This window comes from Calonectris borealis, chromosome 7 (genome assembly GCF_964195595.1).
Source record: "Calonectris borealis chromosome 7, bCalBor7.hap1.2, whole genome shotgun sequence".
In the NCBI taxonomy this organism is placed as follows: domain Eukaryota; kingdom Metazoa; phylum Chordata; class Aves; order Procellariiformes; family Procellariidae; genus Calonectris; species Calonectris borealis.
Genome location: NC_134318.1, coordinates 36,319,123 through 36,346,313, shown reverse-complemented (window position 1 = coordinate 36,346,313; position 27,191 = coordinate 36,319,123). Strand labels below are relative to the sequence as shown.

The window sequence follows — 27,191 nt, the reverse complement described above, 5'->3', positions numbered from 1 at the left end:
ACTCTATGACTTTCTAGCCTGCATTTCTTCAGTTGGCCGTTAAACTTCTTTTATTCCTCTGTACATGTGTGTCTCAGCGTGACCACTTCTACCTCCTAGATACAGGGTGGGATGGATGAAATCTAACGTGCGTTATAGTGCCCACTCTTCCAGTTCATTCCATACTAATCTGGAGGATCTGGGTTGACATTTTTATTATATTTGTATATTCTCCACACAGTTTCTCAAACATCTTAGGAAAAAAAAAACGACCTTAAGCTGACATGTACCTACATGAAACCTAAATATCTGTTTCCTTTGAGTAATCAGTCTGTGGAAACTGCATATAATTCTAGTTTCAGGTTTTCCCCTTGGATGCAATTTGTTTTGAGTATCATGTCAATCATGTGTTCCTTATCTTTCAGTATGCTGCCTTTTCTTTCTAGTATTTAATTGGACCACAGGAAGCTTCAGAAAGCAGTTAGGTAGGAGTCTGGTAACTGTCATATGTTCTATGTATTTATTTCTGTGATGACATTTTTATGTATCACAGGTGCACAGTGAGAGATTGTACTCTTACGTCACTTGTTGAGTCTGATAATTTTCTGAGTTTTTTCCTCTTTACATTGTCAAATTCAGTATACTCAGGCTGGTACAGGATATTTTTAAGGGACAGAATTATTACTTGCACTGCAAATAAAATTGCAATTTTGGTAATGCTATTTAATTCAGTAAAGCAGTCTGCAAAGCAAGGGTATGAACAATAATACCTAAACACGCCAGCTGGGGGATGCAATGTGTTCTCTGGAACAGAGGTCATAAGAAATAAGGTAGGCAGAATTTTGACCTGCCCAACTGTAGTTCCTTGGTTTTATAGGTGGCTCAGCCATCTGCCACTTTTACTGACTTCAGTGGGAGCCAACATGCTCATGACTTGCTTAAGCAGTGTATATGTTCACATGAACCGTGTAACAAAACTAAGTATATTGTTTGATGCATATGCAGCTTTGTTTCTTTTGGAGCAATAAGAAATGTGTGGTAAAACAAGCCAGTATGGATGCACAATCTGGTTGATATTCTAAAAATGCCTTGACAGAATAGCATTTTTTACTGTATATATATGGGTGCATCTTTGGAGAGTAATACTCAGATGACAGTATATCACATTAAGTTATATAATAAATCTGTTTCTTCTGGGGGTCTTTTTGTTTGTTTCTGGTTTGGGTTTTTTTGGTTTGGTTTTGGTTTTAATACATCCAGGGTAGAGAAAGGACAATGAATTTAAGGAAAAAAGGCATTCAGGACATACAGTACGAGTGGAAACTTTTTGGGACTGAATCCATCTTGTAGTTTGTGCACACAGCAGCTAGCACAGTCCATTGGGATCCACAAGAAGACTACTGAACATTACTATGATGGGACCGCTGGACACACTGTTCAGTGTTCAATGTATCTACATAGTATAGTTTGTAAAAAAAGTGAAAAAAACCAAATGGTGTAAGCAGTGGTGAGGGCTGCCATATCTGCATTTGAAAGGACTCTCCAAATGAGTAAGTGTGTTGCCAGAGTTTTGTGAGCACCAGAACCACGCTTTCAGTGTCTACAGCTTAGCAGATTTGCTGAAAAATCATAGTGCTGTGAAATGCTGGAGAATTCTATGCAGGCTCTGTTCCCAGAGTGATGCACTTCCAACAGATGCCAGGATACCGGGAATGAGAAATATATAAAAGACAGGTGAAAACTATATAATCTGTTCCTTTTGAAGAAGCCCTTCATATTCCTATGTGCTCAATAAGCTTCTTTATTGAAAGGCTGTGACAGCAATGAATAGTTTTTTGTTCTTCTTGTATTTACAGAGATTTCTTGAGTATTAATATAAAAGGCTGTTTCTAGGAAAGGGGAAGATAAAAACTGCATCTAGGGAAACGGATTGCCAGTTGACTCTGTAATAAAAATAACTTCTATGGTTTTAGTACATGAACCAATAAGCAGAAAAACTATACAGCTGGAATGAAGGAGGAGACTGCAATAAGTTATGCAGGTGACAAATAAAAATCAGGTATTTTATGTTTAATGATGCTCCGGAAAGTACGTAAGAGGAAACTTTGAAGTATGAAACCATTACCCTAGGAATTTTAATTGAGCAGATGGACATAGTACTTGAATCAGTTTGGTTCCTGAGCTGCCAAGATACAAGGCATGCTTACCTGCTTTCTCTTCCTTTGTTTTAGATGTGGTGTGGTTTCTAAAGAAACAACCCTCCCTAGTACCAGTATCGGGCTGGGTGTTGGGCTTCAGTGGTACACTGATCTCCGTGTCTGTAATAATGTCTGTACATCTTGCTGTCAGGTGCGTTGAAAGCAATATTCAAATGCCTGTATTCCTTCCAGGTCTCTGTGCCTAGAGTTTACACTGATTCTCAGGGGTACCCCATCAGTGCCTCACTTACACCCTTATAATCATGTGTGAGAAGCACATAGCTCTTTTCACTGACTAGCCACAGTTTTGTGTAGCTCTCACAACACGTGAATATGGCCCTGAAAGGGCAAAATTTTCTCATGAAATTTTGATTGATGCTAATGGGTAACATATATGCGGTAGCTCTGCTAAAATCACAGCTAGGTTAGACAGCCATTATTCTTGTACTGTCAGTTTACGCCAGTGTATCTGAACCCTTTGTGTGATGAATTGGTTTGAGGCTGCAGCTTTCTGGGGATCACCTAGGATAAGAAGTGCCCTGCAGATGCAAAATACAGTATATAAAATCACTGTTCTTGATTGTGCTTGAGAGGTGTTCAGTCCCAAGTAGATGCTTGAGAGGGAACTTAAGGCAGACATCTGCCCCAAGCTACTGCAGAAATCATGCTTCTCCCCTTAGTCAGAGTAATACCAAAACAACTACTGGGTTTGATGTTTGAATTTAGCACTGATGGGTGCCTTGGTTGTCTGACGGGATAACACTTTGATGTTTCAGGGTCAAAAAAAAGGTTCTTCCTTTCTGCTACTACTCCCCGGCAGTGTACTAAGCCAGCTGATGTCAGTTCACTGAGAAGGAAAAAAATCCTTTCCAGACCCACACTAAAACTGAACCTTGTGTAAGGGACAAGCTAATTAGCTCACCTAGGTGTTCGTAAGAACAGGTATTCAGAGAATGTAGATGACTTTACTTGCGCCATCCTTTTCCAGATCTATCCATCTACGGTATTTTTCCATTTTAATCATTATATTTAGACTCATTTCCTGTTATGTTTATAAAATAACAAACCATTAAAACCACAGATTCCAACAACCTGTCAAAATGACCATAAAAATGACAAACTTTCTATGGAATAAGTAACAAAAATGAAGTCTCTTCAGCCCCAGAGCAGGCTTATTTGATACGGTGACCTTTTCAAAAAGTTTTTTCTTTCATATGAAATGTACTTTTTTATTTGTGTCCAAGGGAGAGAGGCGGCAAGGGAAAAATAACACATTATTTTATTTTTCTATAATTTATTTTTATCTATATAATTAATTTCAATCTATATGAAACAGAACAAAATTTGAGGGACCTCAGTTTTTCATTTTTTATTTCAGATTGAGAATCTAATTTTACTTCAAATACATTTTTTTTTACTTGGTTCCTCTCATTAGATTTTAAAAGGAGATACTAAGCTCTCTGGGAAAGGGTCGTATTTCTGAAACTAGCAGTCACATGCGTTCAAATATTCTCTTCTGCATTATTCAAAACACCTACAACTGAGTGTGTAACTTAGGCAACCTGGCTTGATATTGAATAATGTAGTCACTGCCTTGACATTCGGAAAGATGTCTGTACCCAGCGAATGCTATTTTTATGTGTGTTGTCTTGTTGCTTGAGGGATCATGGAAAATTAGCCTGCATACAATATTTTTTCCTGCAAGTATACGATTTGGATATGTGTTTATGTGTTCCTTGATTGTTTCTTTTCTTTTCCCTCTGCCTTTGTAATTATCTCAATACATTTTTAAAGCCTACGATTAATTGCTATTGAAGTGCCTTTTATTTGAAGCAAAAGTTTCTGCTATTTAAGTCTCTTGTCAGGAAACCAAGTATTAGAGTTGTTTGGTTTCTTGTTTCCGAGGCTGTTTAATGACAGCATAAATATTCAGCCTGACTCTAAATAGGTAATTAAAGCCGACTATTGGCCAGATGTTCCCCTTTGTTGCCTGGCGTGGAGCGGAGGGAAGAACAGGAAGCGGCAATCCCAATGCACGATGTCCCAAGGCACGCAGTCCTCGGGTTTTGGCAGATTGTGTGAGTGATCCCCGTGTTACTCAGTGTCCGCAAGAATATAAGCTTACAGCCGATGTGAATGGTGGAGCGAGCTGCTCTTCCACTGTCCCTGCGTGCTCCTTCCCTCTCTTCTCCTCAACAGTTTAGAAAATCCCTTTGTGCAAATGGTTTTGGGAGGTGGAGAACCGAGTTCAGCTTTTTCCCTGGACAAGACAGTGGATTTCAGGAAGAGGTCGTCTTTTTTGTGTGTACAGGATTGGTGAAGGCCTTTGAGACGAGTCAGGTGTGTAGATGTGAAGCAGTTTACTGCTTTAATTTTAACTTTCGTGCCACACCTTCTGTCCTCAGAGGCAATAAAACTTACAGGGAACAGAGCTAATGCCGTGAGAGGAGGAAATCAGGCAGCAGTCAGAGTGAGGTGCTGAGTAAGCACCTGCAGCGTCTAGGGTTTTGCTTCAAAATTCCCTAGTCCTCGGAGGTTTCACAGGGATCCTGCCTTGTGTGAGCAACAGCTTTGGTGGGAGGACTCAGGAGAAAATTTGGGTGGATTTGTGATGAATGTTAGTGACCTCCTGAGCCTAGGAGTCAGCGAAGAACTGAGGCTTGGAGTTAATGTCCTTATTTATTCCATGTGAACTGCTGGCAGTGCTTTCAAAATGTGAATGGCTGCTAAGGCCGGAAAGTAAAGGAGAATTTTACCATGAAGCATGGCAGGAAAACAGGAAAACATTTTCTCTGGCTCCAGGATTGTTCATGGGAGGATACCAGCCTTATTTTTATTCTCGAATTTGTAATGGCTTCTTACTTAGTTTGGAAAACTCTTAAAACTTAATCATGGATCAAGTGACAATAGGGGTGTTTCTCTCCCAGGTCTTGGAGACAATTTAATTAGCTAAAAATCACTGGAAAAAAGAGATTCTGGCCCTGATGGCACTGCAGAACCACATGGGAGAGTTCACTCTGAAGGCTGTAAAAGTTACCCCGTAATTCATGATTTTGGGGGACCTGTTAATGATTTCTGACTGTTCAGGTTAGCTGTACCTACACACTCCTGACAACCTGATGGCAAAGAGCCAACATAACCTTTGCAAACACCATCATCGCTCTGTCCCCAGCAGGACTCCAGAACCCTCTTCCTAGCACACACGGATGAGGCAGGGTGTCACTGTCGGCCACGGAGGGGGTGCTCTTTTTATAGCTATCACCGTGAGGGTTTTTCTGCTTCAGTAGCCGTGAAATCCGCATCTGGGGCTGGGCTGGGCCGGGCCGGGCTGCCCCTCGGAGCTCGCCCCCCCGCCGAGCGCCCCACCGCCTCCGAGCCGCAGCCGCAGCCCTGGGTCCCTTGTGCGGCTGCGGGGAGCGGGCGGGGAGGGGCTGCGCAGCCCCGCAGCCTGCGCGGGAAGCCTGTCAGCGCCGGGTCAAGCGCGGAGGCTTCCCTTTGGCTCTCTGCACCGTCTGCAGGAAGGCGCAGCGGGGTGGGGACGAGAGGAAGGAGCGGAGCCTCCCCCGGGGTGGGCAGCGCAGCTCCACCGCCGGCCCATGCCTCGGCGGGCGCAGTGAGCGCGGCGCGGGCAGAGAGCCGCGGGGCGGCGGCGGTCGGTCGGGCCATGTCGGAGACGGAGAGCGGTGCTGCAGGTAAGGGGGAGCGGCTGTGCTCCGCGGCCGAGCGCGGCCCCGCTCCCGCCGGGCCCCCGCCGCAATGCAGGAGCGCTGCCTGCGGCGGGCGCGGCGCAGCCCAGGCGCTCCTCCGGCACGGCCCGGCGGAGCGGCCCCGGCTTATCGGGGGAAATGATCTGGAGCCGGAGCCCCGTCCGGAGGAGGGGGAGGCGGCGGACCATGTCGCGGCGGCTGTGCCGGCCCCGCCGCCCCGGCGGTGGCCGCGGCCGCGGCGTGGAGCAGGGCCGCCAGCCCCCTCTCTTCCCCGGCGGGGTGCGGCGCGGCGTGGGGGGGTGTCCCCGCGGGCAGGGACGGCTGCGGCAGCAGGGGGCGGCGGCTGGCTGCGGAGCTCAGCGCCGCGGACCCCCCGCCCGCTGCGGAGCTGCCGCGGCTCATCACGTGCCGTCCCCGGGGGGAGCCGATGCAGCAGAGCGGGAGGGGATCCAGGTGAAAAAACAATGCGGCGGCATCGCCGGGCCGGGGCGGGGGCGGGCGCCCTGCCCGGGCGCCGGTGCTCTGCGGCGGGCGCGGCCCGGCGGGGCGGTGCAGCATCCCTCCCGGCGGGGGAGCCTTTGTGCCTCCGTCCTCCCCGCCGGTCGGGGTCTCAGCAGCGGCCCGAGAGAGAAGGGGGGAGGGCTTGGGCTGGTAAATCAGGGGCTGCTGCTGAAATAAAGGAAGGCACCGTTTTTAGCGAGTAGCCTGATGCGCTGAAAAAGAAAGACCTGGCAGCTCGGTGGGAGTGACGGCGCTGTCTGGGTTGAGAGGCTAGCCTTAGCATCCTGGCGCAGCCTCGGGGACCAGAGAGCTCCCAACGAGGCGTAGGGATGGGATAAAACCCGAGCGGTTCCGTTTTACCACGTTAACGGCTCCGCGGGTCTCTGACTTGGCAAACTTGACATATGAGCTGAGGCGATCTGAATCTTGTTTTGCCTGAAACAAGGATTCTGTGGTTTTGGTCCGTTTGCGATCACACTGCGCCTGATAAAAAAAAAAAAAACACAGCCTTTGCAGGACAAGGGTGGTCTCTCCTTGTGTGGGAAGGGAACTGGGGGAGGGAAGAGGGTTCCTAGGATACAAATGATATGGGTGAATAACCCTAAGGGAAATGCAGACTCAGCCTGATTTCATGTGATGTCTCCATCCCTTCTTCCTCACTGAATGCTGCAAAGATTTGAGGAAACTGTAATGTTGAGCCTAAGGTGCTGCCAGTAATTTATGGGGAAACTTAAAAGGTTGAGTTTATACAGATCATAATGGGATTTGGGGAATATTTTGAATAAAATAGCTTAATTGCAGTGCAAGTGGAGTAAAAGAGTCATAAAGTATCCTTTGTAAAAAACCCAGAAAACAATACTTAGAAACTAGTTGAATCTTCAAGATGACCTGCTCTACTGGATTCCCTGCCTGCCCCCCGCCCCATCTAAGTGTTCTCTCAGCGCTTCCTAAATGAAGTCTGTAATGTCTGTTTGGTTTGAAGTAACCTGTAACAGTTTTCTAGCATGCAGCTGACAAAGGGAAGAACAGACTGACAGATTCATTTGTCTTTTAGAAGACAGGGTATCATGTGTTTTGTTTTCTGCAAAGTTGCAAGGTTAGTGCGATGCAATGCTGAAATTAAGTAACTTGTGACATAGGGAGAATCTATGCAGGAGGCATTTTGTTAGGAGACAGAAGACCATGTAGTAAAGCAATGATTTGTTATGCCAGAAATCTTTATGTTCTTTCCACGCAGTGGAATGCTGAAGCTGTCAGAGGAAAAAAGGCTTCAGGGATAAAATGTGATTTAGTGAGTGGTGTTGTATTGACAGTATTGAAGCTGCAGTCACTTATTGCAGCATAGTACAATGCGTAAAAGAAATGTCTATATGTAAAATAGCCAAGTGTTGTATGCAGTGCCTGCCAATCATTTTTATAGCTTCAGTTAGCACAGCATTGCGGTATCTGCAGCTTGGTTAGTATGAGCCTGGATGAAATTGTTCATACCCAGGAGCTGTTGCATGTAAAGCTTCTAATTTTACTGACTTTTGGCGTTTTTAAACCCATTGGCTCATAACTGGGTGATGCTGATTCAGCTGACAAGTTTTCCTTTATGGTACTGTCACCCTATAAGCTTTCAGTCTGAATGTTTAGTTCATTCCCACTGGGACAGCGGTTGGTGTTCAACAGAGCGGCCCTGCTCTGTACCTGCAAAGTTTCCCCAAAGCTGCAGTCAGCTGTAGTGAGGTCCCAAGAGGTCTGTTCTGTCCAGAGGCTGATTTAGCTGATGCATGTGTGGTGTAAGGGGGCTTTATCCCAGTCTAGAGGGTGTGAGTGGGATGTCTCTCAAACACAACTGTCACCAGGAGCCAGAACAGGCTGCTGCGGCCTCGGATGTCGGCTCAAGTCAGAGCAGCCTTTGGGAGGCCAGTTCTGTGCAGAAAGACCAGAATGCTGCCTCAGCTACAAAAGACCTGATCCCTGCATGTAAATGTCAAGATTTAGGATCTGTTTTGCTTGCTGACAGTGTCACTGGTGGTTGGGGTTATATGCGAGTTGACTGGTGTCTTATCTTGTGCTCTTTTCTGCCAAATGCTTTTTTTTTTCATTGAGTTGATGTGACCTGCTGTGGCCAACTTCTCCCGCTTTCATGGGAACGCTGTTGAAATTTTTGAGTCCCCTTCTGGACACGATATCTGCTGTTGCAATTAAGTCTGGATTTTTTTTCTTTTTTTTTTCTTTTAAAGCTACAGGTCTGGTCAAATATTTTAAAATTTCCAGTTGCTTATTCTTCTAAGCTGTTCTGGGTGATTAGTTCCCTTTTTGCTATCCTCTACTATGATTTCGCTTATTCTATCTATAATTGCACCAACCATCCCTTTCAGAAAAAAAAAATCTTAAAAATATACTTTTTATTTTAAAACAATAACATCCAAAGGATGCCATCACCTCCATTTTCTGTCCCTGAATTGGTTCTGCCTTTTGACGATGTGTCAGATGGGATTTCACAAGTGTTTGACTTCAAAGAGCATGCCATTTATGGTTTTAGAAACTTCTCTCTGTGGCTGTGAAGGAGCAACCTGGCTTTTTTGGGTATTTAAAAAAGCTACACTGGCTTTCAGTAAATGGTAAGGGAAAATGTGAAAGGAATAAAAATGTACTCAAACGATGCTACTTCCAAGTAGAAGAACAAGAACAGTCATGACCTTAATTAGATATGAGGCAACATGACCTTTTGGGGGAGTTTGGTTATATTCCTTTTATTTAGTGTTTTAAGTAAAGTAGATGTTGACATTTTCCATATGCAGCTTAGTGAAATCTTTAGATTAGTTGCTTACTTGTTCAGCTTCTGTATGGCGCTTGTCACTTTTCTATTAAACAGCTTTGCTAGCTGAAAAAAGAAATGAGTGAAACTCTAGGTTGCATCGCTATCACACAGGCATGTTTGACTGTATTTCCCCAATGGGAAAAAGAGAGAGACCAGGAGGACTTGGAATCTGTTTCGGGAATGAGCTCTGAAGTCCGTTGGTCGTGATTGTAAATGGTACACTCACTTCACAGATGTTTTACTGAAGAGTGTGCAGCTGTTTGGTGATGTAAGGTCACAGATGTTGGTGTTGCGCTGAGGGAATTGCTGCTGCCAAGTATGAACTTCAGTGATCTGAAGTGCCTGTGACATACCTACAGACTTCTTCTTCTTCACCTTGACAAATGTCATGGCTCCTGGGTCATTAAACTGAAACTGCCTCCTCTCAGTGACCAGGCACATTTTTGGTCTTAAAAGAACATTCCATAGCTCTCATTACTCAAAATATGTCAACTATGGCCCATGTGCTGTGCTGTTAAGAAACATAGTGATACGCATTTAAAATAAACAAATGCGAGTTTTAAATTTTGCTGTAACTACTACTAAAGCAGTGACTTTGCAGTGTTTTAAAATTGGGATGGCAGTGATGAACTGTGTAAGTAATGGGTATTAAAACAGGAAATTCCTTCAAAGTCTGTCTCGGAGGATTTGAGAAAGGTTTTCATGTAAATGAAAAGGAAAATGCAGTCAGTTCTAATAAAGTAAGCAAATAAATAAACTAAAATAGTCAGAATATGGAGGCCAGCATTCAGGCTAGAAAGCCTTTGTTCTTTACTAAGGACTTGAATAAATGCCCTTACTCAGGACTGCACCAGGGTGTGTCAAGAACATCAGAGAGCGGCTTTATGAACTGCACTGGCGTGCCCCATCATCTGCACGCTGCTGTGCGAGAGTCGCTTGGTGCTCGCTGGCCCAAATCAGTAGCTCTATTGTGATTGATTTGCAGGGCTCTGGGCACACGGATCAGTTCTAAAGGCGTCTTAATTTACAAGAACAGGAGACTTGGAGAGGGTTTTTCTTACATCTGTTGTTTCTTCTGTCAGTAATTCCTCAGTGCCTGAGTCACACTCTCAGACTGTGCTCTGCAGATGCAGTTTCCAAGGAATATTGAGAAATATTTCTAGTAATACTTATCATTTGGAGTCCAGAAAGAAGTGTGTAGGTGAATGGATTTTCACAGTAGCAATCTCATGTTATCTGAGGGAGTTTATTCACTTACTCTTTCTGAAGAAAAACTCTATTGCAGGAGCCTACCGAGCCTGCACTGGTTTCCTTGGGGAAGGAGGCAGAGGTAAATTATTCTCCATATGCTACTTCCTTCTCCCATAGGGAATAATCTGGGAACACTGCTTCGATTTGTCCGTTTCTGGATACATCTTATGTTCTTAGTGCTTTTCAGGACCACTCTCCGGGGTTGAAGCAGTTCTCTCGAAGGGTTTTACAGTGCCGAGTGCTCCGTGTCCACCTGTCCCACGCAGCATTTCCTCGCGAGGCTCTGTGCGTTTTTATTCACACTTTCTTTTTTCCTGTTCCCTGTGAGGTCTGAAGAGTGGGTATTACAGTGATTGGGCTATTTTTCTCTATTAAGAGACGATAACAACATCAAAATCACAGTTTCTTTAGTACGTCCTTGCCACCTCCTAGTCATTGCTTGGGAAATGCATTCCTTTGACAATTTGGTTTTGTGGATTTCATCATCGTCTGAGGACTCTTGATGCTTTCTCCACGCTTAAAGATCAAAATACCTGTGGTTATACTAGGCTGACTGGAAACTAGCCCCATCCCCTGGTGCCAAACAGATCCAACAAATTTAACATCTCTTTCTCAAGTTTCCATGGATACCTTAGTAGAGCACACACTGTAATCAGAACGGCAGGGCATGCCGTTTACAAAAGCTTTCAGTATTGTCATTATAGAACTGCTGCATTCAAAAATCAACCTTTTGTAGTAGCTCTCTTGCTTACTCAGCTATGCTCCTGTTACGGTTTTAGCCATAGGAACTCCTTTGCAGGCCATACCATCTGCTTGTCACCATGACTGTGTAACTTCCCAGCTGGTTATCTGGCTGGTCAGTGTTGGTCTCCGTGTGATGTGTATGCGTAGTCATGGCATTTGAATGTAAGCCTGATGGGTGCTAGTGTAGAAACCTCGGGAAATAGATTTTGGTCGGTGATTGCATGATTTTGTGATCTGCTTTACAAATCCTAAACATGTACTTTCTTCTGTTCACGGTTTTTTTCCTCATAAGGTATTTTCCTTTAAGCCTGATAGATGATCTGTTTTCAAGATTATAAAATAAAAAGTATAAAGAAATACAAACCTACTTTTGATTTACCTATAAAGTGTCACTCAGAAGCTAAATCAATAGCTATAGACTATGGATTCACAGATGACTTCGCTAATGAATTGTCGAATGTGATACAAAATCGGGTTTAATAGCCTTGAAGAATATCAAGGGATTTATATATATAGCGTCACTCATGCTGATTACTATGAGAAGTAATAGTTATTCTAATTTGGCTATTCTTTTTACCCTGTCTCCCTCTTTCTTTTTTTTTTTGGGGGGGTGGGAGGGAGAGAGGTTTGTTTTATCTTGTCAAGACTCTACAAATGCGTGAATCATGTTTGGCATTCCTGAAGTTTGTCAAAATGAAGAAGACAAACATTTTCAAATATTTTTCTCAATTCATGTTTTAAGAAAAAGGAGTCACTGCATTCATCCAGCTTGAGGCATTGCAAGATACTTCGTGAATCTAGGCATGCTTGATAACTAAATAACCTTTTTGCCTTGTAAGTAAACAAGTACCTCCAGAAGTGTTCTTATTCCTGGGTGCTGGACCCATGGTCTGAAAAAGCTGAACAGTAATTCTTGTTCAGTCTTTGAATAATATTCCTTTGAATATCTTGATTTAGAAAGGTAAATCTAGGATTGTGGTGTTTTCAGGATACAATTGTGTCCTGAGGCAGTTCTTAAATAGAAATGTGCAGTAAAATAGGGATTTTTACAACTCTGTTATATGTTGGTCTTGCTTTTTAAAAAGCAAAAACAACCAACCAGCCCAAAGAAAGTGATTAGCATCAAAATGTTCTGTTTTATGAGTGTGGTCCTGGGAATAAGAGCATAATTTTATTAGTGCCATTCCTGACAACCTTGCAGTGAACCAAGTAGATGAGGTAGATAATGACAGACATGATGATGAAGGAGAAGCAGCAGGAAACCTTTTCTAGGAAGGTATCTTCTCACAGAACCTAGGTTCTGTACATCTGTGTTTTGTTTTCTGTTCCTTACGTCTTTCTGTTTGGAAGCAAGGAGGGAAGAGGTGAGAGGTACAGGAAAATAGTGCTTGCACAAAGGCAAACAGTGCAAGGAAGCAAGTTCATAGAAGAGCTTGTTGTAGGAAGAGAAGGTTAGTTAGTATGTATTAAAGATGTCTATTACAGAAGTGTATCCATGGAATATTTAGAAAAATCCTGGAGAGTTGTCTTCTACGATTTTGAGCTGCAAAATCTGTTGTTAATCCATCTTTATGACAAGGTACCCTCTCTGATATGTAAACCAGGATCAGTTTTGTCTCTCCTGGCAGTAGTGCATGGGTGTGGAAGAGCTGGAATCTAGGAAGCGAGCGATCACCGCAGGGCGCCGCTGGTGAGTTCCCCAAACCCCAGGCTCTGAGCAAGTGGGAACCACTTGCCTGGGGGAGAAGAGGAAGCTGACTGATCGCAGAAGCTGGAAAGCTCTCAGGTCATTCAAGATGGAGCTAGATTTAAGACCTCACAGTGTAGGTGGTGAATGGGTTTGAATTTAAGGCAGCTTTAAGGTCAGACTTAGCTATTGGTATGGCCTTGGCTGAGGCTTTACAGACCCAGTTGTGAAGTGTGCACGGGAGTGTGACAGTACTGTTTTAGTCCAGCTAACCAAGCATTAGTGAGGTCAGATCAAATCTAGGTAAAATAGTTTAGCCTATGTTCTGTCAAAAAGAGAAGTGAACATAACCCATGTGGCATTTTCAGAAGGTTATTGCAAGTTCTTGCGTGTTTCTTTCATCTTAAATTAAGTTCACAGAAAATAGATGGTGTCTTTTGGTTTCCTTTTGCTGGTGAGGTGCAGGAAAATGAATATTATCCACAAAGTGAGTGATGGGATGAACCTGGGGTTGTTTTTTGATGGTCTTAACAGTAACATTAAAAACTTAAATTATCTTAGAAAGTAGAAAAGTAATTCCTCCAGTCAAACTGTAACCATGATGGGAGGCAATGTAAAAGCATAAATGAAAAAGATCAAAGTTGTAATGAGGAACATGTCTTATTTTTAGAATTTTATCCAAAGAATTGGAAGATTTTTGACTTAGGAAATCACTGTGCTCTAATTAGTATCAATGCGATGAATACCAGCTCTTTGGGTGACCAATTATTATGAAAGGGTATCAGGAAACTTGGATATGTATCAGAGATTAGCTATGGCTGTATTCATGGAAGGGAAGTGTATTGCAGTCTTCAACAAACCAGCTGGATGCCTACTGGCATTTTAAAACAAAGAAGTCTGATTCCATTGATGGTAATAGCAGTGGTGTCATTGATTTCAGTAGAAACAGAAGGTTCTTAATTCTGATATGAAACATGGGATCTTTTCATTGTACATAAGAATATTTTAAGTGGGTTTTTTTGTATTTGCTTCTCTCTGTCTCTTTTTTTTTGGTTGTTGTTCTATAATTATTTTCAAAGGCCATCTTTGTATTTGCAGTAAAATGCTCTAGGTTGTCATGTTCCATTTGGAAGCTGTGACATTTTGTGCTTAATGCAAAGCAAAATCTTAGCAATAGGAAGAGCTGAATAAGGTTTTCTTCATCAGTGCAGCGGTTGTCAGCTAATAGCAATACGGTAAATCCTTCCTTTCCTGTTGTGCAAACATCATTAGCAAGCTTTGCTTGCAGCAAAATTATTATTGATGCTCAAAATGATATACAATATTTTGAATAAAAAACAATGTTTTTAATTCCATTCTTTTATTGCCTGATGGCTACCTTATACCCATATTTCACTCAGTATGTCCTTTTTTTTTTTTTTAAATCCAGAGATATTGCCTGAACGGAAAATGAAGAATTTGTCCAAGATTTTGGTATGACCAGCAACCTGACTGAGATCATAGCTACATATAGCAATCACTCTTACCAGCTTCTGGAAATTCCAGAAAAATGGGCATCAGATATGTGCAAGTGTTTGATCTGTGAAAATGATCAGTATGCGGTAAATTCAGTTAACTTGGATTTATTGGACCCATAAAGACTGCAATAGTGACATTTTTAGTGGGTCTAACGCATCCTGACTTACCCTGTGCATCTGGTTCATCAGCCTACAAATAATCGAGAGGCTGAACGGATTTGGCATATGGAACAGTGGATATGCATTTTATAAATCAAAAAGCGTTATAGTAGCTTTGCTTTTGAGGCAGGATGGTGTACTGCAGGCGTTCTTGGTTGGGAGTTTGGGAGAGCCTGGAAAAGGGTGTGGTATCTAGGTCTTTCCAGTGGATCCTCATGCTCAGCCAGAGGCTCAAATCTGCGCAATCAATGGAATTCATTGCATTGTACATTATGGATTGAAAAAAATGACTTAGTATTGTGAAAGCACTTCTTAAAATGCTAGAAGTATGATCTGAAATGGGGAATAGTATTGATCCTGTTGTTGATTCAGAAAATCATGGGAAGGGTTTAATTAGCAAGTGTTGGGTTTGTGGCCACTCTGGCAGGATAGAAATAGAAATGAACTTAAGATACGTTGATTGGGATATAACATACACACTAGTGGTCAGGCATGTTCCTACAGAGAGACGGTATCATAGTGATGCTGCCTATTTTCGGGTTTGCAAAACAGCTATAGGAGATCCAGACCATGATGAGTCCCTTTCACCATCACTTGGCACTGAGGTCTGCGAAGGTTTGGAAAGTGCCCTTCTCTCCTGGCCAAGCCTTCTCTTTTGTAGGCATGACTCTAAAGTACTGCAGAATGTGCCTGAAAAGGTCCATGTTGGGGTTTCTGATGGCAGACTTGAGGCTTGATACCTTATTTCTTATTCTTCTTTTTTTTTTAAGTTGTTTCTTTTCCATATGCTAAACTGGTGACATGAGACATATTCAGAAATTTCCTCCCTTCCCTGATCTGACTGCATTTCTGTGCTTTATGCTGTTGAGCAGCATATCCTGCTTCCTGAATTCTTGCTTTTACTTGTTCTGTTAAATTCTTACTTAGAGACAATGCATGCTTGCAAACATGTTAGCTTACCTATTGCCTGTGTTACTTGGGTTGTAGGGAACCTTCTGTTAGCAGAGAATCCACTGCTATGGCACACCGCTTCGCTGTTGAAATGAACCATTTCCCTAGTATGTGAAGCAGGAAATTTTGCTGATGCCTGGTGGAGCTGAATTATATAAAGTTAAATATTTAGTAAAAGCTGAATTTAATAGAAAAGAGAAGATTTTGTGTAGCTGCTGAAATAAATTTTTCTTTTATGAAATCTTTTCTTAATGACTTGTGACTATGAGGTTTAGCAGTCATCTTTCCTAAAGCAGATTTAAGCTTGCTGTCTTAAAACTGATTATCTGGGACCGTAGTGGTCCGTGTTTGACACTTTCAGTGGTTCCCTAAAACTCATTTATCCAGTCCTGAATAACAATACATGGCAGGGGCTCCCGAATGTTCAGAACAGACTGATAGTCTTCCAGAGGAGATCAGCTTCCATTAGCTGACCTTTGTAATTATGTAATGAGCTTGGTCCTTCTCTCTAGATCTATTAGAAAATCAGATTCAGCTGAACATGATATCAGTGAAATGTTCACACTACGTCAGCTAAGTTTTTATAAATGCCGTGGACTTTGCTTTTACTCTGTATTCTGTGACACTTAAAGGTTAATCCTTCATTGCATTTTGCCGTCAGCTAAGTTGGAAATCTAGAATCTGGCTGATCATTTACTGAAAAACAGAAAAAGCTAAACTGATTAGCTATTGCAGGAAACCACAGAAAATACACTCTTGCATGTGTTTAGATGAAAAGAAGAAATAATTTAAATTAAATCTGCTAGACCAGCAATTGTAGCTAATACGATAATGAACATGATTCATTATTAATACAGTATTTGCTGATCTCATAACTTTGCCAGTTTTGTAGTTGTTTGGGGATTTGCAAATCAGATAGGACCCTTTGAATGTTAAAAAAAATGCTGAAAAAGAGAGTCTATTTTCCCTTCCTCTTCTGGTCACCTTGAAAATGCACAAGGTGTTCTTTGGCAATTGATTAGATCAGGACTAAAGTCAGAAAGTATAATGATGTGGTCAAATTCATTCTATACACATTTAGTTAAATTATCCAAACCCCTAATATAGACAGTCATATATCAGGTTAATGTTAATATTAAAGAACTTCTATTCAAGCAGTTTGCATCATGTTTAGAAAAAGATTATTTTAAATATTGGTGTAAGTTTTTGAAGACTTAGTTTAATTTGGATTCTAAATCAGATTCCTCCATTTATTTTGGTGTGCAAATTGTCTAGAATTAAGTGTTTATTTAACACATGCTGTTTAGCTATATGTTTTTTCGTGGTGTGTAGTTTGACACAGATCGAGATCCTTGGTAAACATGGGAGATAAAGCTGGAACTTGAGCTATGTGGGACACTACTTGATTGTTGTTTTCTGTTACAGAAGCCTTAATAAGTCATCCTACTTTTAAGAACTGTTCCAAATACCATGATGCTATCCAGGACATCTTTTAAAATTGTTAAGAAGAGGAATTTACTCACAAAGGCTGGGCATCCTTTCTTTTTGTTGCATAATTGCAAGTTAGGTTCCTTGCAACCCTTTAGCCATTCTTTGACTTGAAACATGTTTTTTTTCTTTTCAGATCAGTCCTTTAGAAATAAGAGATTTTTAAATATCCTGGAATATCCATGCATTTACTGCTCTTTGGCACACAGTTGTAAAAATTGTGACACATGCACGTTTTTTCCCCAAGCAAACACTAACTCAACATAATATTAAAGCTCCCACATGGACAAGTATATTTTAACACCTTTCAGTTTAGATAGGGTAGATAGTATAATGTTACAAATTTCCTAATTTCGTTTGCTTGTAACAACTATTTCACTATTTGTTAGAAGAACTCTTGGCATTGAATCCAGCGTGACTGGCTTGCAGGCCATTTTCTGTAAATGCCAACCACTCTGAAAAATGACTTTTTAACTTCCCAGTATTCTGAACTGCACTCATTCGTTTATTAGCTCTGCAAACTCTCTGGTAATGTCAGGGCCTCTTTTAACAGCTGAGTTTCAAAGTAACAATTATGGCTGCCCCAATTATTGCACATGATAAGTTAGTAGTCTCATGAAATGAGTTGCAATATAATGCAACTGCTGCTTGTGCCAACATGGTAGCAACTCTACAGAATCACTGTAACAGACCGTGTTGGTTAAAATTTTAGTTTGCTACTTTAGAGGTTGTAGCATTGCCTTCCGTGATTTTCCTTTCTTGATCCAAAAAACTAGGCTGGTGGCATGTAGGACTCATTGTTGAATTATTTTGTTTAGCTGGGTATTTGCAGGAGCAGCAGTGAATACAGTGCAGAATGGTCATGGGTTTGGAAGGATTTTTTTCCTCTGGTCAAAAAATACTGATAAATCACCAAGAGCTTAACCTTCCAGCAGAGTTGAGCAGTTGATGAGAATTAGAAAAAGTTAGGCCTTCCACAAATCCAGCTTTTATGCCTAAGTTTCCAAGAGCATTCTGAAACTGAAATGGACAATTTATTTTAAAGATTTTGGATGAAAATATCTGAGTCTGTTTTCTGTTTTAAGTGGTATTTTCTATGGGTAGCTGAGACAGACCTCTGATCTCTGTTTAACATTTTTTATTTGTTAGCAAATATTTTTATACTTGTGGATACAGTGAGTGTCCTTGTATACATTTTGTATCTCTGGATTATCACACGTTAATTGGGTTGAATAAATTCTTGATAGAACACCACCCAAGTTAGCACAGTTTCATTGGATGAATATGAATGTTGCACTGGTTGTATAATCACTGCTCTCTGAGAGGCAAAAAAATGTGTATACTGTCACACAGGATTTTCTGAGTTGCATATAGAGCTATAAATAACTTCTCAAGGTACACCCAGGCTGATAACTGAAGACAAGCTGGAAATAGATTGCTGAAACATGAGTGCTGAAACAGGTAATGAAAAGAATTAGTAACAAAGAGAAACACTGAAAACACATAGACAGTGATTTGACGTCTACATTTTTGTGCTCCAAAGCCAGCGTCCTAAGTGGGGGAAATGTACCAGTTTCCAAAGATGTTGAGTTGGTATTGCGATGTCCTGGTCTGCTCAGGAAGTATTGATTCTGGTCCAGTCAGGTACGACAGCAGGGTGCAAGGAACCTGTTTTGTTACTAATTCCTTTTTTTGCCTGTGCTGAAATATTGTTCTTCAATTCTACGAAAAATGCCATGTTGATGGTGCAAAAATTAATCTGTTTTGAAAAGCGGAAGAAATAGCACAAGGGAGGCTGATAACAGCATCTGAGGCAGATAACAGCATCTGATCCAAATATATCTTAATGAACCGAGCAGACTCTGTGCTTGTCACATTTGGCCTGTGGCTTTTTGTACTTTACCACAAGAGGAGTAACATAATATATTCTTGAAGAACTTGTATAGGAAATGTGAATATTTTCCTTCTGGAAATGCTTCTGAAGATCAGGCTGAACATGCATATTATAACTTGAGCAGAAAGAAATGTTGTTATAAGAGCAATATTAAGATTTGGAGGAAGATTTTTTTCCTGTGGGCAGATTATCCCATAGTTGCCTACTGCAGAGTTTTTGCATCTTCCCTCGGAAACAACACATACTTGTTGACCAGGAACAACAGGATTCTTCATTAAGTAGTTCTAAGGTCTTTTCTTGGAGAGCAGCTCCTGTGTCATCTTAGAATAATGCTCTGACTTGTCAGTCATGTCTAGGAATTACATGCCATACATAAATATGCATTTTATTGTGTGATACATCCAAGTAGGTGACAAAAATATGTTTAAATGTATTATCCAATATTTATTATGGTTATTAATTTTTAGAGACTTATTGAATAATTCTGCTTTACATCTAATTAGCTTGTATTCTACAGAACAGAATTCAGTAAACTCGAGGCTTAAATTTGGGGGCAGACGAGTATGAGCACGGACAGGGTGGTGGCACCTTTTCTACATTCCATTTTGATAAACTATTGCAGTTTTCATAAGAAAATATATTCTATATAAATCCATCTGAGTCATCAATGCTTAATTATTTTAATAAGCCATTTCTTCTTCTATCATCAACAGGGTAAATATAAGAAGGAAAAATACAAATAGTGCATTACAGTATTGCAAAGCATTTGGTATGTTCCTTTAAATGAAATTTCAGTATTGTATGCAGGGTAGAAATATTTCTTTGATGATTTGTTAATAATACTTTCCTTTTTCCCAGCTGGATTCTGTCCTGCAGTAATATTAACAGCTGCAAGATGTTTCAGTGCAGAGTGTATTGAAGAATAAAAACAGAGACAGTATTGGGAAAGTTTCAGAATAAAGGTCCATGATGGAATAATTGCAGCTTATTCTTACTGCGTTGTCAAATTGATATCAACTCCTCTTTTTCTGTCTTTTTTGATCTCACAATTTGTGTTTAGTTTCTGCATTTACACATTTAAATCTTAGGCCATTAATGTGAGTGTATAGTGTTCAAGCTGCTTCTATCAGCTATGACTTCTGAATATATTTAGGATGACTTTTAAAATTATACATGGTAATGTAATAGGCAAAAGAATGAAAGCTAGTCAAACATTTTAAAACCAAAACTGCAGTTGTTGTGTCTTAGCATGTTGTAAGGGCAAAAAATATATTTTATGTGGCGGCTGTGGAATTTGCTTTCTTTTTTAGCAGATTTGTTACGACAGGAAAATAGTGTAGCAGTATGCAGAGCAACTGTCCTATCCTACTCATTCTGCTTACTGACACTGAAGAATTTTTGTTTCCTTTCAGATGCAGTTTCCACATCTGCTTACTCATCACCAGCCAAAAGTTTGGGAGACCCTGGAATAACTCCACTGTCTCCATCACATATTGTGGTAAGAAATGTACTCTTAACATACTGTATGTTGACATTACTTTCTCCTGCCTGTTTGGTGGGATGTAATTTCTTTAGAAAGTTGTCATTTCCTCACATACTGATCCCTTTTTACGCTATCCATAGTCTCAAGTGAAATTTTGGTGGCACTTGGAGTTGGTGACAGAGCTCTCACTCATTTCATTGGGGTCCCGGTTTTGCTTTTTTTTTGTCTACTTGCTGAGCTGATAGATTTTCTCCTGTATATTTTTATATCGAACACAGGGGCTTCTTGATCCTCAGGGTTCCCAAGTTCTGTCCTTGTCTTTATCACTGATTTGTTTAGGCAGCCCCTGAAAAGTCTCATTCTGTTCAGAAAAAAAGGAGGATATATATGACATTCAACAGTAAAATCTGAGTTCTCAGAGAAAAGAATCTCAGAGAGAGAGAGAGAGAAAAGCTCAAAATAGAACGGTTTTAGTTTCTTAAGGAAAATAGACACCGCTGTAAGATTTTAGAAGCAAGCAAATGTCTCATAAAGGTAGTGTGTTTTAATCTCTTATACATCATGTTCATTTTGTTGACAAACTCCCATTAAAACTGTCCCATCTGTTTTTAAGGTCATCTGCATCATTTGTAACACAGCATATGTACAGTGTATTTCTTGATATTCCAAGGGATCATGTTTAGAACACGTTGCTATGCTTGTCAGATTTCTTCCTTAGCTTTCTGAATCAAGTTCAGAGTTGTATGACATCCCTCTTCAGGATTTCCAGAGTTCTCTGTCATGAATTTTTGCTTTTATTCCCTTCTTTCTCTGTATAATCTAGAACTTCCCCCTTTTATTTCTGTCATGCTGATGAATTTATATCCTTTTTCAGTTAGATGTACTCCTGAAACTCTTTGAGGAAGACATATTGCTAACATACTGCTCTAGTTGAAAAGATTTATTAGGAAAATCCAAACAAGTCTTTTATTATTTGAGAACAAACTTTATTACTCTCATTTCTCCATTTTAAGTTGCACACCTATGGGATGATCTTGGAAAATGTAGGGGTACAATAGAAGAGTGCAGGAAGTAGCAGGCATGGAGATAACAGAGATATGTGAGGAATATGGTGGAAGACTGCTCATAGAGTGAGGACATTTGGCAGTTCCTCTGTAAAAGATAATAACAATTCTTTCAAGATGTTATTGAGGGTACAGGCTGAGCAGCAGTGGTGGTGAATTCAGACATGACCTGTATAGTAATAGCTCAACAGGTCTGTTCCATGGTGATTTTGCCAAAATGACATGTGTGCAGATGGGTGTGTTACCCTCCTTCACTGTCTACCTGCCCGTAGCACATAGCCCTGTCACCAGTGTTTCCAGCTTGTTCTCCTCCTGTCTTGCTCAGCTGTTAGCGCTTTAGCCACCATCAGCATGTGAACAGTAGTTCCTTGCTGTTCATTACTTATTGCTCCTTTATATAGGATTTATGATGGGCGACAGCATACTGGGGAGTGGTACAATACCTTGCTTATTCATGTCGTGCTTTATATCACGTCATTATGATTTGGGCCATAACCCTTCCACCTCTTCTAGTTAACATTCCCACGTTGCCCTTGACTGTGCTTTTCAGGGATTGGAGAATTACAGGTAAAAGTCAGGGAGAAGGATTCAAATTCACTATAAGCAGCCGAACAGTTTTCTACATTCTAGCACAGGCAGGAGGAAAGAATGCATATAGTGCTTACAAAGTAAGTGTTATGTGAATTCTTCATACATAAATAATTATCATGGGATATAAAGCTTATTGCTGTATTTTGGGTTGTTCTGTCTCCACTAGTTTTGAATGGTAGTAGTACCTCCTGTTCAAGGTTATGACATAGGTAACTCCTAAAACCACCAAACAGGTCCCAAATATACCACATTGATGGATATAAACATACTCTTCAGTTGATCAGTTTAAGGAAAAAAAAAAAAACAACAGCCCCAAAACCAATAACCTAGTGTTTAGCCATAAGTTTTAATGATAGAGGATAATAGCTATTCCAAGACATGAGTATGAAGAAAACTCTTGATTCAGAAGCTTAGGTATAAAAGGTTCCAGCAAATATATTGAGTTGTATATTGAATTTCCACTTCCATTGGAATGTGCAGTTTTCTGGTATCAACTTTGGTCAGAAATGCAGCTTTAGGGAAGTCCTTATTTCCACTGAAGAGATATGCATGTCTCAGAGAGCAGAAATACTGAAGGGTAAGACAGGTTACAGTTACTCTAATCAGTGACTCAGTGTCTATTTTGCTTCTGCTGTTTAACAGAAGGACTCTGATGCAGATGATGCTGTAGAACAGTTATTTCTTGTTGTTGTGGCTATTGATTTTGGCACAACATCCAGTGGCTACGCCTACAGCTTCACCAAGGAACCCGAATGTATTCATGTAATGAGGTAAGGGCTGCAATGCAGCATTTAGTTTTTGATCGTGATAAGATGGATTGTCTGCAGTAGCTATAGATATTTTCTACAGGAGCCTGCAGTGTCTAGATTTGTCTAGTGTTACCAGAGTGTACACCTTTGTCATGGTTATAGTTTTTTGTTGCATCTTACTGTATTCTAATTTGCTTTAATAATCAATGTGAACATGTCCCCTCTCTGTTATTTTGCTGAGTTTACAAAACGACGTGAGTAAAAGAAGGGATCAGTGAGTATTTAGAATTGTTCAGGGAGCAGTGATAATTATTAAGTCAAGATGCCCTTATCTCAGAGATTGAGAGAAACTACACATTTATTAAAGGTCATGGCATTTCCCAGGAGCTGCCCATCCCCTGGAATCATGCTGGTGTACAGTTGCGTGTACAACGCTTAGTTACTTGCACCTAGAAATTTGGCAGATTTAAGCTTTTTAACAGTAAATGTGAGTCAAATCCCTGATAGTGAACCAGTGATACTGGGAAATAAAGCAATCAAAAGGCATGAATGTGAAAATTGAGGTTTGATGTGAAATCTGTTCTGTGTTATATGTATATGAGGGACAGATTTTAGATGCTGTCATGTAGGACTTTTTTTTGTTTGTTTCTTGATAAATTCAACACAATATAAATTTATGCATATAAAGGTAATGCAATCACAAATGCAAAAGCTATTATGGTAGGTATCTGAAAGGATTGCCCTACAAACCATTTTTATAATGTTTTTGATTTTTTTTTTTTAAAGATTTTTTTAATAACTAAAAGCTTATACAATTCTTATTAAAATATCTTTAAAGTGACTAGATTGTAACAAGACCAAGATAATTTCAGACATAAGCAAGGCAGTGATGAAAAACTTAGCCATAGAAGTTCTTCTAAACAAAGCTGCTATTACAGCGGTAGGTAATCCACTGTTTTAGCACTGTAATACTGAGAAGAAAAGGGCGAAAAGACTAACTTGCTGTAGTCCAGTGTGATATACTGTAATTTTTCTAAGCAAAGATGCTAGCTGAATGCATCTCTCTAAATCTCAGCAGACAGTATTGATTGTGCAATCAGCCTGCATAGTTGGTTTGTATACGGTTGCAATGTATTTCAGAGATCTGACACAACTGGGTGATGTGAAATACTGTCTAAAGGGAGGTAAATTTTGGAATGGTATTAGGCCATCCAGTTACAAAGATACCTACCTTTTTGAGTAAGGACAAGTAATGCTTCATGGCCTTTTCCGCATCCCATCCACCTGTTGTTCTGCAAACAGCACAGGAAGCTGCATCAAAGGACAGGCCGTGTGTGGCTATCTCAGCCAGGTTACAGGGTTGTGGAGTCAGAATCCGTGTATATCAATTCCTATTCTCTATTGACAGCAGATAATTAATCAAATTTCTTGAAGAAGTTGGCTGAAGTGAGGGAAGACATCTCTGAAGCTGTACCTGAGCAAGCCTGAATCCTATATACTGTGTTCTTCCTATAATCTTTGTGGAGATTTTACTATGTGAATTCCCTAGGGATGTCCTTTAAGCCCTTTGGACTCAAAATTTTACCTTAGGACCTGATTTTGCCATTGGGTTCACACTATACTGCAGTAAATTACAGACTAGATTCTCCTTCCAGGGTACCAGGCTTCCTGCTGTCTATCACTGGGACATTGAAATCTAGGTGCTGTGTGGCCAGCGGAGAGTATATTCCAAATCTTAATTGACATTTCACCATTTATGGTTCAAAACACCATATTTTGTTCCTTATGCAATAATGGTAGCATGATTGTGATTTCAGACCTATGTAGATATTATATGAGATACTGATGTAAAAAGAAATGAAATAAATTAATTCATGTATTTCCAATCAGAAGGTAGGAACATATTTTCAGGGGGGAAGTGTATTCAGATTTCCAACAGGCATTTCAAACAATGGAAAATATTTTAATACCAAGAATGATGTTTTAATTTTTTAAAAATAAATATTGCTGACAGGGAAGGATTTTGAGGAAGATATGGCTGAAACTGACTTATGAAATAATGTATATAGTATTTTTATATATATATGTATGTATATATAAATACACATGAAATAATGAAATTCAATGAAAAGAATGGTATATGTATCAAAATAAGGCTTCAGTAGTTCAGAAGGTGTTAAAAGGTTCGAACTCTGTATACAATGAGGCTTACATGTAGGATAATTTACAAATATTTCAGCAGAGTAAATGTAACTTCCCGCCCACACTCGAGAATGTTTACATTAAAATAAAGCATACCAATGATACATGGTCCTCGTTGCTTCCTAACATTTTTTCCACCTTTCCTCCTTAGTGTTGATCCTTTCCAGACATATAGATTTCTGACTGCCTTTTAACAAAGCTCCTTTTCTGTAAATGTCTCAATGAAGGGTAAGATGGGTTTACCTACTTTGGAAAAGAGTGAACACATAAGGCTTTAGTACCAAGTTTGGCTGTAGTGTCAGCAAAGTCATGATTCTAGTTGTGTAACTAGTAGACAAAGTCATGTTTTTGACTGTGTGTGTTTATTTGCTATGATGCCCAGTACTGAAAAAAATGAATTTATAAGCATTGACGTAACAAAGTTGTTTAAGCGTATGCTTAGCTTTAAATGTATGAGTAGCTTCACTGACTTCAGTAGACCGAAGCATGTGTTTGGAGTTGGGAGTGTGTTTTCTATATGATCGATGAATGACTTTACCTTGATCGCATAACATTAGTTACTGTTTTATCATTTTTAGGTAATAACTTCACACCTGTCAACTCTTACTAGTTCCCCATGGCTTCTGTAAAGATAGTTGTGGTTCCCTTCAGGCTCTTGTTCCAGAGTAGAAGTATAAGTTACAAAGAGTGCTATTTTCTGCATACCTTGAGACTGTGAGTAAATGCATATGAACAGCCTTGCCATGAGTTCAGCAAAGCACTTCAGCGGGCAGGGCCAGAGCCGTAATGAAAGACAGTTTGGTGCTGTAGAACGAGTTAATAACGTCTCCTTTGAAGGGAATGCACGAGGTCTTACACAGTTTAGAAAAACTCCTATTGATTGATGTGCACTTACGTGAAGTTATAAATATTTTGGCTGCTGGTGAAATAACAACAAACTGAATGTAACTATTTCACAAATGGAGAAAAAATAAATGGAAAAAAGCATGTGATTATGAAACAAATTGCAGCCTGTCTTTGGAAGGAGGGAAAATGTTGTCTTTTTTCTGTGTAACTTTACTTCAACCTTCAGGTTTTTCCTTTTCCTTCTCTTCCCTGTTTGATTGTAATTTTTGGCAGACACGTGCTTGCCTTTCTTCTGCATACACACTCCTCGCAGCGTTCGGCTACGTTTTGATGACCCCACTGCTTCGTTTCCTTGACTGTTATGCTGCAGCTCTGGATCAAATTCTCATCACTCTGCATGGATCACTCTCCTTGTCTGTTAGCCAGATTCATGTGTAAGGAAGGGCATTTCTCTAACCTTAGTATAACCTTGTGATCCTTTCCACACTAACCTTCGTCTTGTCTCTGTTTTCACTTTTGATATACAGTCACATCTTCTGTGGCTATAAATGGGTCTATGCTGCTCTGTTGAGCTACTCCACTTTATATCAGCCTAGGAACTGGTCTCATATGTCTGATTTTAGGCAGAAATCTACCTCGGGTTCTGCTTGAATAGCTTTTTAACTCTGACCCTGCTTTGAGAAAATATCCACCACATGCATTTAGAATTATTCAGGCTGGAAAAGACCCTTAAGATCATTGAGTCCCACCATTAACCTAACACTACCAGTACCATTTAGAGAGTATTGCTGGCTTGTATTAGACCATGCTCTTAATAGGCATTCCCATTTTTTTTCTCCCTAAGAAGAGCATTATTGCCATCATTTTGCCTGAATTGGGACCATGAAAGAAAATTGCAAACGAAGGTGTTGAAATCCTAGCCCCGCTGACTAAAGGCCTCCACTAACTGGAGTGAGGCTAGGGCTCCCCCTGAGAAAGTGGTCCCAGTCAGGAGTTACCATGCACATACCTTTGTCTGCAGCTGCTTCTCTCTAGAAAAGATGTCACACAGACATATTTTTAAAGTTCTGATTGCAAATAGTAAAGTCAGACTTCCCCCTCTGTTTCCTTATTGCTCTTTCTGTGACTGAACAGTAATACACGCTGAGAACTTTAGAATTTGCTGATCAATTACCATGTCTAGTTTCCATCAGAAACTCATCAGGAAGTGAACATCCAATTCTCTAGGTGGCTTTGAAAATTTCAGCCCATACCACTGAGCATCAATTTGTCTTCATTTAAACTGTACCTTAAGTGTACTTATTCCGGAAAGAGAAAATGTGCCTAGCCGTAATGAAAAATAAAGAAGTATTGTTATTAGCCATATCCTAT

General features: G+C 40.4%; 1 protein-coding gene across 1 annotated transcript in view; it reads left to right on the top strand.

Annotated features, from left to right (window-relative positions):
- Positions 1-5,592: 5,592 nt before the first annotated feature.
- HSPA12A (heat shock protein family A (Hsp70) member 12A) overlaps positions 5,593-27,191 on the top strand; it is a 58,548-nt gene continuing 36,949 nt past the window's right edge. The window contains exons 1-3 of the mRNA XM_075155139.1: positions 5,593-5,869; positions 20,298-20,383; positions 22,666-22,793. Of these exons, the coding sequence (XP_075011240.1) occupies positions 5,842-5,869; positions 20,298-20,383; positions 22,666-22,793 (242 nt within the window). The 5' untranslated portion in view covers positions 5,593-5,841. The remainder of the gene's footprint in view (positions 5,870-20,297; positions 20,384-22,665; positions 22,794-27,191) is intronic.